The 19,969-nt window shown below is 37.1% G+C and overlaps 1 protein-coding gene across 1 annotated transcript in view; it reads right to left on the bottom strand.

Moving 5' to 3' along the window:
• INPP4B (inositol polyphosphate-4-phosphatase type II B) overlaps positions 1 to 19,969 on the bottom strand; it is a 352,372-nt gene that overhangs the window by 153,285 nt on the left and 179,118 nt on the right. The window contains exons 10-11 of the mRNA XM_007464000.1: positions 7,108 to 7,238; positions 6,607 to 6,711 (exon numbers count right to left, since the gene is read on the bottom strand). Coding sequence (XP_007464062.1) covers positions 6,607 to 6,711; positions 7,108 to 7,238 — 236 coding nt within the window. The remainder of the gene's footprint in view (positions 1 to 6,606; positions 6,712 to 7,107; positions 7,239 to 19,969) is intronic.

Genomic DNA, 19,969 nt, shown 5'->3' with positions numbered 1-19,969 from the left:
TCAGCAGAGCTAGAAGTGCAGCATCTTATCTATATTCCAGAAGCCATCTCCCATTTCCCAAGCCATAATATCCTCCCAAGCCAACCATAATATTCCATTAGTATCAAGAGGTCTTCTCTGCAGGGACACTAGAGTTTCTGTCTGGATACTGAAAGAGCAAATAAGGTCTCTCTTTTGCCTCTCTCACTTTTCTCTGTTGCCTTTTGATTTTACCCATCTTGATTAGAACCATTTCTCAAAAAGCTGGGATCTTTATGTCCACATTTTACAGAGGTTCAAAGAGATTAGGCTTAAATAGTGTTTGCACATTTGAGGTTCAAAGAGTTGCTCTGATTACTGTGATATTGTGATTTATAATATGAAATAAATATTTGGTCTTCGTCCCCTTTTCCGGCACAGAGATCCTCAAACCCTGGGAATTTCCTAAGTGTTGAGAGCCACAAAGGTGTCTTCTGTTAGGTTAATGAGGTGACTTTTGGACTGCACTTAAGGATGGGGGCTGGTGGCCAGTGAAACCAACCATGAGATTAGAGGGTTGAAACTTTCAGTCCTTTCTCCCTTGACTCCCCTATGGAAGAGGGGCTGAAGATGAGTTCAATCCCAATGGCCAATTATTTTATCAATATTGCCTGTGTAATGAAGCCTGCATAAAAACCCAAGAGAACAAGGTTTGGAAAGCTTCCAGGTTGGTGAACACGTGGAGGTGCTGGGGGAACTCAGAGAGCATGAAAGCTCCACGCCCTTTCTTCATACCTTGCCCTATGCATCTGTTGCACCTGATTCTTCCTGAGTTCTCTCCTTTGATAATAAACAGTAATCTAGCAAGTAAAATGTTTTTTTCTGAGTTTTGTGAGTCTCTCTAGCGAATTAATCAAATCCAAGGAAGGGGTTGTGGGAACCTCTGATTTATATCCAGTTGGTCAGAAGTATGGGTAACTACCTGGAATTTCAATTGGCATCTGAAGTAGAGGGCAGTCTTGTGGGGCTGAGCCTTTAACCTGTGGAATCTGATGCTGTCTCTGGGAAAATAATGTCAGAATTGAGTTGAATTGTAGGACACCTAGTTTGTGGCTCTGGAGAGTTGCACAAATGAGGGTGGGGGAAATCCCCTCCCCACAATCATAAATAACTAAAGAGTGGTTCTGAAGAAAACAATTAGAAAGTAGCTGCTGAACTCTGTTCTCAGAATTTATATGATTTTAAGCAAAAGGAAACAGATTTGTTCTTCAGCTATTAGGTATTTTTGGCTTATCATATAATCTGAAATAAGAACATACTGTGTACAACTGTATAATACCTAATTTTAATTGAGACAGTTTCTGTCACAATTAACATTGATCACTAATATTTTTAAGTATCAGCATTCTTTATGGAAATCACAAAAATCACAAGGCTCCAGGGAGTCTTAAAAGTTTGCAACTGTTATTTGTTAATTATCAGTTACCAATACCACAGTACTGGAACAGCTAGGTTTATCTCTTTTGGTCCCTTCATCCTTGAATTTCACTTACAATTACTACATAAATAGTAGATAGATCTATGTACACCAAGGGAATTATTTTTTGGTCTCTTAGTTTAGTTAATGAAGAATGGTATACACTTACCATACCATACTCATTCTTGGCTACAGGAGTCGTACTCCTTAAAATTTAGTTAGAATTAACTGTAATTGACTGTTTTCCTCTAGAAGAAGTCAGATATACCAAAAAAAAAAAAAATCAATAAAAAATTAAAATTCTAAGACAACAATCTGATCAGTGATATTTGTCTCATTTTAAAATTTCCTCATTTTATCCTGCTGTTTAAATTATGTATCTTTGTGACATGAATAGCCCTTAACTTTCAGATTCTTGGTACTCAATTATAAAAATCTAAGTCGGCAATTTATTTTAAAGAAAAGTCAAGCAAAATAAGTGTAAAGTCTTTTTCTCTTTTTTAAAAAAAATATAATATGTCTCTCTTCGATATTTTATACTTCAAAAATTCCTTGGCTTTGTGAAGATTTCATCATATACACCACATGAGGAAAGTGGAGTTCAAATTGTTGAGTCTTGTCAAAGTAAAGATACAAGGTTGGTTTGAAATCTAATAGTAGGGCTGCCTCATAGCCTTTTAAAAGCCATTTAATAATAGAAGTGAGATAGTAAGTCTATTTTTTCTCAGAAGATCTCTTTAAAATTCCCACAACTATAAAAAGAGTGCTGATGAAAAAAAAATGTAGACATGCTGATCTCATTTCAAGGAAAAATTTAAGCATAATCCCTGACTTTAAAATGACCCACAAAATGGCTTCGACATGAATCTCAAGACAATAGGGAATTCTAAGGGAAATCTGTTTCAAAATAGTCCAAGCAAGTTGGCATGATGATTAAACACATCTAAAAGGTAATTGCACTTCACTGATGAGGAGATACACCTGAACTCTTGAGACACAGAAATCAGGGAGACCTAAATAGCTCCTCTTGTCTCCTCCTTCCTTCCGTGTAGAGATTAGAATACTAAGGGGCAGAGAGGTTAGCTGACTCATCCATATTAAACAGTAAATCCTGGCCGAGCTTGCATTTGATTATAGCCACAGCTTTATGATATAATATAGTAGGTTCTTTCTTTTTTTTTCTTTCTTTCTTTCCCTTTCCTTCCTCCCTCCCTCCTTCCCTCCCTCCCTCCCTTCCTTCCTTCCTTCCCTTTTCTCTCTCTTTTCTATGTACTATATGCTATTATATATATATATATATATATATATATATATATATATAAAACATACAAACTAACTTAAACATAGTATAATATCACAAGAATCCATACTGTATAATATTCACAACTGTTTTTCTATGAAAGTAAAATATACTGGAGAGGGAAACTGTCTTCTTAATTTCAGGGATTTGTGTTATTGTTGTCATTGCTGCTAAGATCTCTATTGTGGTGGGTATTCTATTTGTTGCATTTAAGTAATGGACAAAGATGAAAAATTAACTTAATGGGTCTGGGGGCACCTGAAGTTAAATGAAGGTTATTTCATTTGTCCGTATGAGACATGACATCATAGTTCTGCTCAGTGACTTGTTTCAAGAGCTGGACATTAGCCTTGTCTTCGGTGAATCTACCTGCTCCTGTTTGCAAGGCTACCTCTCCAAATATAAGAGACATATTAATCAAATATGGATAGATGCAATTTACTAATGGTAAGAATGAAAATAGATGTAGACTACATCTAAATAACTCACCAGTGAAATACCAAGGCTTGGCCAATCTTACTTGCATCATTACCTGGAAAAATGTTGTCTGTAATTCAGCTAAACATTCAAATCAGTAACCAAGGATCTTAAATGCATTTAACTTGATTCATTTAATCTGCTAAATATATGTTATATAAGCAAGTAGAAAATCAGATTGACTACCATCTAACTTTTAACCATTTTATTTTTCAAGTAAAGAAAATCAAAGCTCAGAAAGGTTATCAACTTGGTCAAAATAAAAAATAAAGTAAGGGGTAGAGTCCCCCAAATTCAGTCAAGATTTTAATTTCTATTATAATACATAATTGGTGATATAGTCTATAAACACCTACTTTAACTGAATTTCAATTTAAAATAACATTTAAACTTCTAAAAACTTAAATATTTTAAAAACATATATTTAATATTATACATAGGACATGCATATCATATATATATATATATATATATATATATATATATATATACACATACACACACACACATATGAGTAGCCTTGGGGAAAGAAACCAGCATGTAATAGAATTCAGTACTTTTGAATTAATTCTTGGCTGTTAGACTCTCTAGTCCTTTCCTTTATTTACTCCTTAAGTCTTCAAAGAAAGGAATCAGTCTTTCTGAAAACTATGTCAAAAACCCTCTAGGTGATGAGTTGTACCCTAGTTCTATAACTTCAAAATATTGCTTTTCTCTTTACTGTTTGATATTTGTCATCACAAATAAGAAATTCTTTTATATATCCCATTATGGGTTGAATTGTGACCCCACTCAAGAAAGATATCTTAGAATATGACCTTATTTGGAAATAAGGTTTTTACAGATGCAATCAAGTTGCAATAAGGTCATTAGTGCAGGTCCTAATCCAACATGACCTAATCCAAAATGTCCTTAATGGGGAAATTTTGACACAGAAACAGACACAGAGAAGATGGTGTAAAGGCATAAAGGGGAACGACATGCAAAGACGGAGGATCTATGGGATGCACCAACAAACCAAAGAAAACTAAAGACTGCAGGAATACCGTAAGAAGCTACATATGGAAGGAAGCAAGAAGGAATCCCCTGTCGGTTTCAGAGGACGCACTCCTCTGCCAACACCTTGATTTTAGACTTCTAGCCTCCAGACTGTGAAGCGTTGCATTTCTGTTGTTTATGACTCCCACTTGGTGATACTTTGTTATGGTGGCTCTAGGAAACTGGTACATATCCCACTAAATTAATTAGAAGAAATTTTGTTTGCTTTTCTAAATATCTTTTAGTTGCCAGTTTCTTCCTTTTACATTGGAGAAACAAAAACTAACTGCCTTGTATCATCCCAGTTCACTCTAGTCTATTTTCAGAAATTACCTTAGGAAAAACAGCATAATGTAAATGGTTCTTCTGTTTTCAAGAAATAAGTATAAAGTAAAAGGCCACATAGATAATAATTTCTCTTTGTGTGGTGGATGTATTTTAAGGATTATCACCAGATATTTAAATGCACATTTAAAATATAAATTCCTATCAGTCTGGCTTCAACAAACTATCTGGTTTGATGATAATGCTACCCATCCATGGCTGTAACCTGATTAGTCACAGTACTTGCATGTGATGATTTTTCTACAATGCCTCTCTGAATCATCTTTTCTCTAAATCTGGCTACTTCTTTAGTTCAAGATTTCAATGTCTCTTGATAGGCTCTTAAGTGATTACTTTCCTCCAGTTTTAATAGTCCTGATAAAACTGACAGATCCGTTTTGTTCCAGTGATGGCAAATGCCACATCTATCATAAAAACTATTATTGTTCGTTCTATGTGTTTTACATGGTGTAGTTCACTTAATCAGGAAGGAAAAGACAGTGCTTAGAAAGATTAAATCGCAGGCTTAAGGTCATATATAAAGTAGTAAAGCTGAAATTCTGTTCCACTCCAAAATATATAAACTTTTTTACTGTATCATAAAAGTCTCTTCATATAGGACATTAGGGAAAAAAAAGTTATGCTGGTTGTCAGATAGCTTTTGAATGTTGCAGCTTCTTTATGACCTTGGTTTTGATGATTTTTTAAAACCATTAGATATTGTTATGTTCAAACTATTAACAGACAGTATTCAGGGAAGAATTCCTGAAAGCCTCAGGCCAATCCATCTCATTTTTAATTCAGTTGACATAATTTTTGGTGAACAGGATGCAAGTTAAAATTTCAGATAGTTGATAAGGGTTATCAAAGATAATACAATTATATATCAGAATGATTTTAACTACACTTGAACTTATACGTTAGCTAGTTGTGTATATACAATCAGTATGCACCAACTTGAAAAATTTAATTTTTCTGATTATAAAACTTCAGGTAATTTTAAAACAGACAGAAATTTTATTTTAATTTTTTAAAACCTCTGACCTCTAACCTGTAGCCTCATTGTGACAATGGCTACAAAACTGGGTGTTAGAATGCTTCTTTAGATGTATCTGTGTATGTTTGTATGTGCATGTTTGTATGTATATGTTGATAGACTCAGCATAAAGGATTTGATGACCTAAAGTAACTTTTAGCTTCCTAGGAAAATGAGTACCCATAGGATGACCATAGCATTTACGATTCAGAGAGACCTTTGAGATGGAAAGGATGTGGAGGGCATCATTAACAAAGATGCTGGACAAAGAGGCATAGTATGGGACTTCTGCTGATAAATAGGGGCAGGTGGTCACCCTAAATATGCACAAAATTGATATAGCAATAACTTAAAGAAAAGAGAGATGAGAAGGGTATTTAAAATATATTTTACTGAGAAATGGCAAGGAATTACTTGAGTGGCAATGAATTCAACCCCGTATCATTCACTCTAGAACTATTCAGGTATGTTATGAAAATCTATGTGTATTTTCTTGAAAAATGTCTCTCACAACCAAGTACATCAGAATACTGTAGCACCTTCTATCTGATAAACCTGCTCCTCATAGGGAAGTGGGTGATTCTGGTGATAGCCACCACTAAGTCAGAGAAACAGCACATGAGTCCATCTTTGGACTTTGGTTTCTCAGGATAGGCACAAAATGAACGAGTCTTGTTTTTCTTTTTCTCTAATTGAAACAGTAGTACAATGGGGGGCTATTGGGCATCGCTGATAATACTTAATAAAGTTAATACTCATTTTGCATAGTCACCTGTAACTCAATTCAGGTGGCATATTTACAAAACATTGCCCAGAAACACAGCAACGAAAAAGTAATGGTTTCTTTTGTAGTGTCTAGGGTCATTATCAGCTTCAATTGTTTCATCTTCACCTTTATATAACTGCTAAAATTTCTAATTCTGCCAATAGTCAAGCCTTTTAAAGAAGTACACACTAACATAATTTGCCCATTTGAAAAAGAATACTATATACTACCTTTCAAGTGAGGGCTGTGTACGTGCATTCTTTGCAGATGTAGATTTATTGGAACAAATTCTAATGTTTTCTCTCCTTTGCTGCTGCTTGATTTGAAAGAGGACCCTAGGTGGAAAGAAAGAAAATTAAACATCATTAGTAAATAAATGTGTGTGTGTGTGTGTGTGTATGTGTGTTGAAAAGTACATTTGACATAGAAAAATGTTATAAGAATTTCAAAAAGAAAAACATATACTGTATGAGTTGATTTTCTTCTCAGAAATTTAATTTTAAAAAATTCTCAGTTATCCCTATAATGATACCATGAGGTAAAATAGTGCAATTTTTTCTTCTTTGTTTTTCATGCCAAGATGGTAGAGTTGGAAATAAAAGTTTTCTGCTTTTTGTTTCTTATTAAATCTTGACTTTTCTATGTCCATAACAACAGTATTTATTATTGTTTTCACGTAACATACATGAAATTCATTTCAGTTTCAATATGTAAAGTCATTGATTTCATACCTGTTTCCTTGCTGAGTTCTGTCAGAATGTCTTGGTACATATTCACCATTTGATCACAGTGAGTAAGGACATTTTTTCGTAGATTGTCCCAGTGTGGAGAAAGCTCACCAAGTTCTTTTAGCTCCTGGTTTCTGTTAAGAATGAAAAAGAAGAGAAAATATTTATTTTGATCTTAAACCCACAGACACAAAATGCTTAATCAGGGTTGCCAAACTAACTGATTCACCATCCCTTTCAGGAAAGCTCTGTGCTTATTTGGAAAAAAAATCATTTTAACACAAAGGAAGAAGTGACTAGGTTAGGCCACACAAACATTAAAAGTCCTGTATGTCAAAGAGCAAAAAAAAGTTTAAATTTATTGATAAAAATTTCACAAAGATGGCAAAGACTTATTATCCTTAATATAAATAGAGGCCATTCAGTTAAAACAAAACAAAACACCAAACCTCAATAGAGAGATAGCTAAGTTCTAGGCTTTGACTATCCCACATGAAATAATTTGGAAAGGGTTATCTGACTGTGAGGGAAACACAAGCTAATCACGTAATATAGTTTATATATAATATAGCTGTAATCTTTCTAAAGCCCATAAATAGTATGATCAGGTATGATTTTATTGGTCTCAATTTCTCCTAAGGACAATTTAAGTAAATACTGTATGCCTATATTTTGTCCCCTCTTTATCAAAAGAAGAGCTAATCAAGATCTAGGTTTTAATTATTAACTTTAATTCTCTACCCTTTAGCCATGTTAATTTAAGTCATCAGAATGCCTTTCTAAATTATAATGATAAATGGTTTAATATGCTTCTTGGTTAGATTTTTCATTCATTTCTATAACCTTTTACCAACAACATTTTCATGAGGCAGTTTAACCAGCAGTAATGAAACTTCTTTGCTATTTTGGCTGTGAAACATGCTAAATACCAAGCTAATAAATTCAGAAGATGCAGAATCTTTAACATCCTGTTAAACTCAGGAATCATGGATCGTGTGCAAAAATGTGACTTGCTTCCAAATGCTCGTAGCTGCCTTTGGTTGGTTTCAACGGGAATGCAATATAGTATTGCTGCATCTTCCATCTGAGGTCTTCACAATTTCTGTGAACATTAATCTCATTCTCAACTTTTCCATAGATGAACTTTCATCAGACAACATTCATGCAAGTAATTAATCAATGGACAATGGGAGTAAAGGAAATTCATGACCAAAGGGGGGGTAGGAGAGAAGGTTGAAGAGTCGGGAAGTCAACTTCTCTGTGTGGACTCAGATGGTAGGGTATTCAAATTCAGGACAAAACAACAACAACCAAAACAAACAGATAATTCCAAAAGCTGGAGATATCAAGTCTAGGAGAATCTGGGCAATTAGGTCAAATCTGAGGTGAGAGCAAATGTGATATGTCAACTTAATATGTAAGATTTTGGGATTTACCTTCAATATATGGTTATAATAGAAATCTTAACTAGGTATTACTGTTTAACACTAATAAACACACCATGGGTTTACAATTTATGTTGTCTCTGAATTCCTATCAGAAATAATAATTATAAGGGAGGTGGCGATGGAGGGGACGGTAAGAGTGAAGCCTCTGACTACAGTGTGGAATATTGGGGTGGAGTACACCTCCCTGCCCAAGAGGAGTCCGACAAAGTGTGATCAGAAAATCTTAGCGTTCTGTAGGGAGTGACTTGAAGGAAGCCGGGAGGAATCTATAAACTGGGGTTTAAAATTCATTACACTCCTCCAATATGTCAAAACTTACATACAGGAATAACTAGACGAAACCTGGCGTTCACTGCTGTTTTGTTCTAAGAGAGGACATTAAACAGATACACATTCTGAAAGGGACAAACAAACAACATAAGGTTTCTCTGCATTAACAAAGTTCAGGGACTTCCCTGGTGGTTCAGTGGTTAAGGCTTTGCCTTCCAATGCAGGGGGTGCGGGTTCGATCCCTAGTCAGGGAGCTATGATTCCACATGCCTTGCGGCCAAAACACCAAAGCATAAAACAGAAGGAATATTGTAACAAATTCAATAAAGACTTTAAAAATGGTCCACATCAAAAAAAAAATCTTTTTAAAAAAAAGTTCAAATATAGAAGAACAATAGTATAAAGGTATAATAAACTAGAGTAATGAAAAAGGTGTAAAACAAAATAGGGCAGAGTAAGAAAGTAAGTTTTTAGAAAATGAAAGAAATTAATTACATTAATACATGAAAATAGAGAAGATAGTTGGCTGCATCAAAATCAGTAAACTTTTCAATCAGGAAGGCTAAGGCTGTTTGTATTATATTTTGATTTGTCACTCAGTAAACAAAAACTTTAGCATCTAAGAGCCTTGTTTTATATCTCCATCCAGGTTCTCTGGAAGGCAGAGTCTGAGATCAAGCAATCCCAGGTCAGTCAGAGGGAGGTAAGAAGGGAAGTGCTGGAGGGAAAAAGCGAAAACAGGCATAACGCCGTTCGTTATCAAGCTGGGCAGAACTTCACAAGAAAACACAGCTGGTTAGGTGGCCATGTGGAATGACTCCAGAGAAGTCATATGGAATCTCTGCACCTTGGAACAGATTGTTAGATGGAGGAAAATGCATTTATATGCCAGTTCCTTACCATCCACTCTATTTCACTGGTAAAGATTCATCCGATGGGACTTTAGCTCCTCTGTACTTCTAGTTATGCAATCTGTCTCCTCGAGGCAGCCACTGCGGGGGCAATATTCCAGTGGAGACAGAACTTTCCTGGGTCTGGTAAGACATAGGTGCCAAATCCACTCTGGATATTCCCATGGCAGATGCCACTGGGTGCATGATAATGGCTGGTCTTCACCTTGAGGGAGACTGCTAAGTTGGTGGCATCAGGAGATAAGGTAACAATGGTGGCACCAGTTGGGGTTCTCCATTGAGCAAGTGGTCAAAACTTGAAGACACATTCCAGTTAAGCCAGCACAGAAAAGCACATAAACTGAGCCCAGGAGGGGCTCTCCATTGAGCAGGTGGTCAAAACCTGAGGACGTGTTGGGGGTGAGCGGGCATAGGAAAGCACAGAAACGGGGCCCAGGACAGGCAACTTCTTGCACAATTCCGATCCATTTATGAAATCCAGATAGCATATAAGACAACATTCTTCATCTTCTGCAAGAGGGAAGTTCAAGTACAATCCTTCAAAATGACGGCCAGTTGCAACTTCCCAAAGATTTAAAGAGAAGCAGCGAACCCAGCACAATAGTCAATACTCCAGCTGATTTTGGGGGCCTTAACTGGTGATATTCATCATTCTACCACTCATTTCAAATTTGTCTCATACTCCACTGGCATTTCTGGAGTGCTGCCTTGTGAGGTCACCTAGACCTTAATCTGAAGACATTAGGCTCTTAGTTTCCTTGCTGTTATGGAATTTTAGTTGTGGCAATTTCCCATGCACTTCTGGCCATGGAACACCTCTGAGTTCTAGATAAATTTCTCTTTGCTCAGCAGCCCTATTTCCCCATGGTGATGAGCACAGTATCTCTTACTATCTTTGCTGGTCCATTTAGTTAGGAATGTATGGTAGTCAGATCACACATGAAATCAACCACAACTTCCAGTTAAGTGGGACTCTTAATGGGTCCCCTGACAGAACGCCTGTCCCCATACTCCAAGAACCAGGATTCTAACTGGCAAAGTCTAAGGCTGGAGGGAAAGAAAGCACAGATCCCCAAAAGTGGGGCACTGTGATTGATTATAAGGGCTAACCCTTTCTTCTAGAGGTGGTTGTTTTAGCTATAGTGGGCACAACATCCTATACCAGCTGTTGGTTTAGCATATAAACTTCATCCTGGAGGATAGTACCCCAACCCTAAGTTTTTTCACCCAAGCTGGTACCTTAGCTGAGTCTTTCATGGTTAATATTATTCCACTGTTCTATCAGGTCTGTGGCTTTTGGGTGGAGGGGCATGCAGTGATTACAAACTCATGTCGCACCTCGTTTTACATAGCACTTGTCCTTTGGTTGGAGCAATGTTATGTGGGACACCAGATCATTCTGTAAGCCATCAGATGGGGGTGCCAGCAGTGGCAATGTGAGCAGAAAAGGGAAACACATATTCAGACTATGTTTCATGTCCCAGGATAAACTGCTGCCCTTTCCAAGGTCAAAGGGATGCAATGTAATTGACCTGCCACCAAATAGCTGCTGGGTCTCCCCCAAGGAATGGTACCATATTTGCGTCCATTGCCAGTCTATTTCTGGCATTTAACATTTAGCAGTGACAGTAGCTATATCAGCCTTGGAGAGGGAGGCCACGCCTCTAGGTCCATGTATAACCCCTGTGTCTGCCACCAAGGCCATTTTCTTCATGGGTCTATTTCACAAACTCTGGAGTGTCCAAGAAAGGAGTCTGGCTAATCCATGGGCAGGTGATAATGTTCTCTGGTCATAAAGAGTACTTGCTTTCTGATGGGCATGGCTCAGGCATACTTGTGCTCACTCCCGTAAGCCCATCTACATATCCTTGCCCATACTCCTTGAATCCAATCTTCTAGACTTATTTCTTCCAGGCCCGTGAAGCCATTCACTTTGCTAAACTTGATATATATCCACACCTCAGGCCATCTCTCCCTCTAAATGATTAACAATCATACTGTTTCTCAGATCTCCCCACTGGATGGATAGTCTTCATTATTGACCTTAAGGCCCACCTAACACATCAGGCTGACCCATCTTTTTAAGAGTTTGAGTGTTTTCTTCCTCCATGAGTTAATCAGAATGCGAGAGAAGCATCATAAGATAGAGGTACTAACATGAGATCAGTGACATGAGACTCTGGGACAGCTCTTTACAATACATGCTCATACCTCCCGGATCTGCTTAAGCCCAGTTCCGAATGTATCACTCCCACCACACAATACATTACTCCCACATCATACAATGGGATCACAGTAGTACCCAGTTCACAATGGGCAGCTCTAGGCCCAGAGTCATTCTGTGTCCCATCATCAGGGGTTTAGTCTCTAACTAGGGCCCAGTATCACACTGGGATGATGCAGGAGCCACCAGTACATTTCAGAACCCTAAAGGTCTGCACTGAAACAATCCTACCTGAATTTGCTGAAGCCTCCACAGGGCAGCATTATTTCTCACCATGGATACGTTCAGGCCCATTGTTCAATCTCATGTACCCAAGGGCTGGCAACACAGTTAGGAACTTTGGAAATGTTCCTCTTCCTTGGGCTCTATTTGACACACTCTGCTTCTCCATTAATGATTTTATATATATACACATATATATACACTATATTTTTGATAAATATGATATATATGACTTTCATATATATTTATGACATATATATGACTTTTATATACATAAAGTCTGAATGGTATATGCATCAGAAATACAGTTCAAATCACAGCAGTTATTTATGTACACAGACAAAGAAGGTCCTTTCTGTGTATGTATATGTATGTGCTATATTCCTGATTTCCCCCATTATTTGTCATTGAACCAACATATGTTAGAGGTGGAGCAACCATATGTGCCAGTTTATACCTGTTACTCCATTGTAATGATCAGCACGTCTTTCATTTGCAAAATATCCCTTTAAATGACCCAAGTTTTAGGATATCAGAATTAACATACCCTTTCTGATATAGTAAAAGAAAACAACAACTACAAACTCACAGAATGCCATGGCTGGAAGGAAATTTAGGAAACAATTTGAAACGTCTTGCTTCACAGATGGAGGCATCTAAATAAAACTGCTTGTTAATCTCAGAGTCACTAGAAAACCATAAGCCTTTTAGACTATAATTCTATACCAACTCTTTCCTCTCCCCATAAGATTCTCCACTGTAAGAACAAAGAAATAAAAAACAAATTAACAAAATTACAAACAATAAACACAGTGCCTTGTTTATGAAGGTACTCAGTGAACATATACGGAGTGAAGGGGTGTAGAACCTGGAGCTACTGACTTCTAGAATCACATTTATAAACTTTCATGTACTTTTAACATTAAACCTGAACAAAGGGTAAGTTGTAAGTTGAGATTTTTTACTTCTGTATCTTTCAGTTCAAATGGCATGGCTACTAGGTATGCACTAATAATCTCTAAAATATGTTCAAGTGCATAGTGGTGTCTAGTATTCTGAGACTCATAGATAATGGCCCCTGTGGTCCAGTCTGCATGTTGCCACTTTTATCTAAACAGAAATCTGGCATCAACGTTATAATTAAACAGTTACACATCTTTACTAAACCTTTGGTGTGAATGGAAAAAGTGATGAGCTGTGTAAATGCATTTTTAATCCATAGAAAAATATTTTTTAAAACACTCCGCTATCTATTAACATTATCATTTTACTCACAGTAACAACACCTTCTGCTTTCAAAAGCTGTCTCCTTCCATTGCTACCTTACAACAATGACAATGAATATTTCTTTCTGGAAAATCCACTGCCCTGCTAAACACACACAATCTCTTACGAATTCCCTACCTTACTCTCACTAAAGTTCTATTTTTAAAACAAATTTTCTAGCTTGTCTCTAACTCTTTCCAGTTCTCCAAGACTCCAATAGGTAGGCACAGGAAGTTGAAAAGAAAGACTGAATATTCAAATACTAATAAGCTTGGGCCGCTTACACATTAAAGTTCTTTTGGCACTTACTGCCATCCATCCACTTTCACTTTGCTACCTACAAAAATAAAAGGCAAATCATATAAAACAAGTCTCCAAAGGAGACAGGTGATTGCTAAGGCCTACTTGAGAAATACCTAATGCTCTATGGTTCTTGACATTTCAACTGTAAAGACTGACATTCTTGATACTTGATGAAATATTCATACAGATCTCTGGAAATAACCTGATGGTGTACTTTTTGCCTATATGGTTTGTTTCATCTTACCTTGTTTAAATATTTCAAAAATACATGCTTTTTCTCTTTAGGAAAATTGCAAGTTCCTGGAGGTTATTATGACCCTCTGAACCTTCCATAATGTGAAACACACTACTAAGTATAACATGTTTGAAACACAGACTATTAAATAACATGAAGAGAAAATGAGACCAAAAAAAAAAAAAAAAACCCCATATGACTCTTGAAGAGTAAAAAGAAATAACTGAACACAAAATGAGTCACAGAGAAACTGAAAAGGAAATAGCCAAAGCTGCTTTACAGCTTTCACATATAATGCATGAAACACTGGAAAGATTATTAAATAGGTAAATGTTTTTTAAACTTCATTACTTACACCCCTGGGGCTGTCATGGCTAGAAGGACAGGGAGGGTGCTGGGCAACAGGGAAACCAAGTAAGCAAACTGGCATTCGGCCCTTTTCCTTACTCCAGCCATCCACCTGCTCTAACTGAATCTCCCTAATTAATGCTGGAATTCTCTGTACAGAGCTGTAAACAGTTTCTACTGCTGAAAAATAAAGCTAGGTTTAAGACTACCAAAATAGAACCTAGTTCAAAGAGGAAAAAGTTTAGCATCTACTTAAAGCCTCTATTTAAAAGTAGTTTCAAGGTCTGATGATGATGTATTCAAGGGGGGGAATTCCAACATGGGGAAAACTTTGCTCTGAGTCTGTGAGTTACAGAGACTTGTCTTGTTTATCGTCTTGTCCTACCACAGTCCTTTGTCCATAGAAAGTGTTCCATGTAGGCCTGTTAACTGAATGAAAGATTTGCTTGAAGACTGTAATTCTTAGATTTTCCTGAAATTCGAGATAAAGTCAAAATATAAGCTAACCCCAAAGTAGAATGCTGAGCTCTGCCCCAGTTAAAATGGATACATGCAATACATAAATGAATCACTGTTGAGTCTTCTAACCTTATATGGTTGAGATCTGTAACCCTAGTTTGGTTATGTCTTCCTCAAGGATAGAGAAAGATTTGAAATGTATCTTCATATGGCATCTCTTACTGTGATGGTTAATTTTACGTGTCAACTTAGCTAGACCACAGGGTGTCAGATATTTGGTCCAATGTGATTGCCGGTGTTTCTATAAGGTTGTTTTGGATGAGATTAACATTTAAATCTATAGACTGAGTAAAGCAGATTGTCCTCCCTACTTCGGGTGGGCTTCATCCAACCAGTTGAAGGCTTGAATACAGCATAAAGGCTGACCATCCCCTGACCAAAAGAGAACTCCTCCTGCCAGGCTGACTTTGAGCTGGGACACTGGCTTTTCCTGGGTCTCAAGCCTGCTGGCCTTTGGACTACAACTACAACATAGTCTTCCCTAGGTCTCCAGCTTGCTGACTCACCCTGAAGATCTGAGGATGAGTGTACACACACACACACACACACACACACACACACACACACACTACTAGTTCTGTTTCTCTAGAGAATCCTGAGTAATACACTAACTATGTAGAGATTCCATCAGAAAGCTTTCTTTCTGCTTGGTGTAAAAGAAGTTGGGGGTGGTGGTGAGATGGAAACATCTAGAATATAGTTTAGGCTCTTTCATGAACTTTTATCTCTCCCACTACATTTTACAAATACTCTTGACTTCTTCAAAAGAAAAATAACCATAGAAATGCTCAGCTTGTCTAAGGGACATACAGAAGAAATCTCTAGTCCTGAGGTCAAAGCGCCACATGTGAACACCTATCTTATTAGAAGTGTAAACCCAGAATAATCAACTTAAAAAAATCTGGTTATGTGAATTCAAAAATTCCTGAAATTATGAAAAGTAATTATTGTAAGAAAGAGTGCCCAAGAGTAACAGTTAATTCATTTACAAGAAGGTGGTAAGACCAAAATAGCCTGATAAAAATTTATCTACCAAAGGATACAGAGCAGTAAGAAAGACATTAAAATGTTATTTGAAATTGTTATTATCTAAGCAAATAGAAATATTTTCCTACAATGAGCTGTGCAATACCATTTTGTAGAATAAAAATGGCTACACAATTTAAATAGAGCCTTTTGGTAGTTATCACACTCTAAAACTACATGTGGGTGTACATGGGTGGCAAGTTTAAGAGGCAAATGGCTTTCGTTCATTAAGCAAAATTAGACCTTAAAACAAACCTGAAAGAAGCCATAAAAATTTACCCATTAGGAAAAAAAAATTAAACATGAAATAGTCAATGAAGTGTAGACTCCATAAATGACTGGTGGGTGGCTTCATTTCATAAAGTGGCCGGGTGACACCATAAAACTGAACAAAGTTCAGCTACATGTCAAGTTTCACAGTATTTTCAACCCGCAATTCAAACTGTCTGTGCTTTAACCCGTAGAGGGATAAAAACTGCATCCATAAATCACAGGCTTTTTTAAAACGCATCTTTGTAAATGACAACGTGGGTAATGTTGCAATCCACGAGCCACTATTTCACTGGAAAAAGTGACTGGATATTCTGAGTGGTCATTCACTCTGATTTTCATGTGACGTTAAAATAAGCGGCTGTTGTACTATACACTCAAGGTTTCAAGTTTATAAGCAAAGACTAAGCATTGGAACACGGTAACTACAGGAATTAGTTGTAATCACAGAATCTGTTTGTATCTGATAAACAGCCAGATTCTATAATTTAATTTTAGGTAGCTGCGTTAGAAAAAAATGAGGAATGATAAATATGTCTTATTCCATCCTGAGAGTCCATTTGCTGCTCCTGATAAAGGTGATTTGGTGTTTATTTACTTCCACATAACATCTTCTTTACCCTTCAAAGTTTGTCAAACATGGTCATTTATTGTTTTAATATGTTAAAGCTCAGTGTTTCATTTATGCTTAAAATGGTGGTGTGTTCACATGAAGTTTCTCCTACATCCACATATACTAATAGATGTCTTTTTATTTGGGGTAGCCATGAAAATTACTCACTGTACCTGAAAGGCTACTAAAGCAAGAACATATGCTCACACTGTTACCATTTTTCATTATTCATGCCCATACTTTTAGAAGTTGCAAACATTTGTGAGTATCACCCCTTTGAATTCTCACTCCTGCATCTGGAGTGCAGCTGTCACCCAGTTCAGTTTCATAGGTAGACAGAATTCAAGAAGCTCTCAAAGTGCTGGAAGTAGAGCTCTTTGGGGAACACCGTAAGGCTTTCCAGGTAATCAAGGTTACTTTTGTATAGAATGTGTCTCTTTTCTTATTCTTAAAACACTCCTCAGATATAATTGTCCCAGAGCCCGACTAAACAAAATAAAAAATTCAGTCTCACTAGGCACATTTCAAGTGCTCGATAGCTACATGGCTATCAGAGTAGGCAGTGCAGTATAGAACATTTCCATCGTCGTGGAAAGTTCTAGTGAACAACATTGTTCTGGACAAATGGGAAGAAGATAAGTGAGAAGAAAAGTGACTTATTTGATGCCATATTGTTAGGAAGAGGCAGGATCAAGACATGTACTGAGGTCTTGTGAATGCAAATCTTGTTCTCTTTTTTATTTCAATTTCTGGTGAGTATGATTTCTCTTCAGCAAGTATCCTTCAATAAGAGGACAAGATTGGAATCTCTCATCTGAGGGCCTCATCTGTATGTAAATTCCACCCAGGTCATCAAAGAGCTGGTGCAAATATTTTGCTCAAGTGTGCACTTACCAGACAGCCTTGGCTACCATAATTGCTGGAATCTCAAACAACAAAACAAAGTTCTTATGTATTTTCTATTCCTTTAACAAATATTTAGCAGTGCTGATTATCCTTATTCATGCCAGGCACTATAATAAGAACTTCATAAATATTCACTCATTCTATATGCGTAACAGCCCAAGGCAGTAGGTATTATTATTATCATCCTTATTTTTTAAATGAGGAAACTGAGACTCAGGGAAGATAAGTAATTTACCCAAAGTTATCCAGATAGTGAGTAGCAGAGTTGGGATGAAGCCCAGGAGGTTTGTCTAGGGTGCCCATGCTTTAAACTACTATGCTAGATAGACTCTCCATTAGAAATACAGCACAATCTCACTCTCACTAGAAATCACATCAAGAACATATATCTTGATACTATCAGCTTGAGGAAAAAACAAAAGAAAACCCTTCTGTTTTTGCAGACAAGGGTAAAGCTTGATGTCAGCCTTCTTGTTCTTTACATTAAATTCCAATGAGCAGGAAGAAAGGGGGATTTTATGTTACTAGAACTCTTTAAAATTAGAGATGCTACTGCTGGTTATCCTAGATCAGGGCTGTCCAATAGAACTCTCTGTGTGATGGTGATGCTCCAAAGCTGTGCTACTTAATTACAATGGTTACTAGCCATATGTGACTACTGCATACTTAAAATGTGACTAAGGTGATGGAGAAACTAAAATTTAAATTTCATTTCATTTTAACAAATTTTAACTTAAGTTTCAATAGCCACATGGAGCATGCAGCATCTGTACTTAATAGCAAAGACCTCAATAGTTAAATTAAGAGCCAAAGAGGGCTCCTTGCTTTCTTCTAAAGCTTGTGCTTGCCCACTATGTCCTACATCAAAGAATTATAACTTATCTATTCAGTCATGCAGGTCAGAATGCTTAAGTTATTCTGCACGCCTTACCTCCAGAGATAATCCATCACCAAACTCTGCTCGTCAAAAAAAATCCCAAATGTTTGTACATTTCACCATTTTCCCCCAGCCACCATGGTCTAAGTCACCACCATTGTTCGCCCAGACAAACACAACATCCCCTAAATTGTTTTATCCCTCCACACTTGCTTCCCTTTTTCTAAGTGTAATCATGTCATTCTCTTCACGCAATTTCCGTTGTTCTTGGGAAAAGACTACATTCCTTAGTGCTTATTATATGCCAGGTATTATGCTAGATTCCAGGAATAGTACAATAAGAAAATTGACAAGTTCCTCCTTTTCTGTGGCCCAGAAGGCCCTAACTAATCTGAAGTCTGAAGCCTGACTATCATTCCAAAATCACTGTCTCAGCTCTAAATACACCAGCTTTGTGAGAGAAGTCCATTTTTCTGCCCTCTGGGAATTTGTAGTACCGTATAATAAACGTATCTATGAGGTATGCTAGGTTAGTAAACTAAAGGAGATTACAAATAAATTATAGGCTCGGTTTTCTGACTGAAACACTATCAACATTCAGCTAAGATGAAAAATAACAACAATAATAGTTTTGATATAATGGGTGTCTACTGTGTATATGATTCTTTACATAAGCGATGAGTGGTTTCCACACATTAAAGGCCTATGTACATATGCACCAGGCATTTTTCAATAGCCCTTTTTTTTTTTTTTTTTTTTTTTTTCACTGTACGGGGGCCTCTCACTGTTGTGGCCTCTCCCGTTGCGGAGCACAGGCTCCGGACGCGCAGGCTCAGCGGCCATGGCTCATGGGCCCAGCCGCTCCGCGGCATGTGGGATACTCCCGGAACGGGGCACGAACCCGTGTCCCCTGCATCGGCAGGCGGACTCTCAACCACTGCGCCACCAGGGAAGCCCTCAATAGCTCATTTTAAACCTCACAATAACCTTGTGCATTTATTATTTAATCCCTTCTTTACAGTTGAGGAAACTGAATTATGACAGTTAGTTAAATTGTGCCACGCCACATAGCTATTAAGTAGACTTGGGAAAGCCAGGTTTCAAACCCAGAGCTGCACTTCATACACACACACCCCAAATCCCATAGCCATAAGTGCTAGAGTCTCATGATTGTTCACTTAATTTCTACAGTAGCCCTGTAGGACAAATGGTAATATTATTATCTAAAAAGTGAAAAAAAAAATTGAAAATTGAGAAATTGTGTAATTTTCTAAAAACTATAAGTACATATCAAATGGCAGATAAAGAGGTTTTGGACTCGGGTTGATAATTATTCCAATTCCATGTTTTTATCATCACAACGTACACTCTCTCCTACTCAATCCATGTGAAATAAAGAATCCTGGCACAATGGACAAATATGCTTC

The sequence above is a fragment of the Lipotes vexillifer genome, unplaced genomic scaffold (assembly GCF_000442215.2).
Source record: "Lipotes vexillifer unplaced genomic scaffold, Lipotes_vexillifer_v1.1 scaffold1293, whole genome shotgun sequence".
In the NCBI taxonomy this organism is placed as follows: domain Eukaryota; kingdom Metazoa; phylum Chordata; class Mammalia; order Artiodactyla; family Lipotidae; genus Lipotes; species Lipotes vexillifer.
The sequence above is the reverse complement of the archived record's forward strand: the minus strand, read 5'-3'. Positions and strand labels throughout refer to the sequence as shown.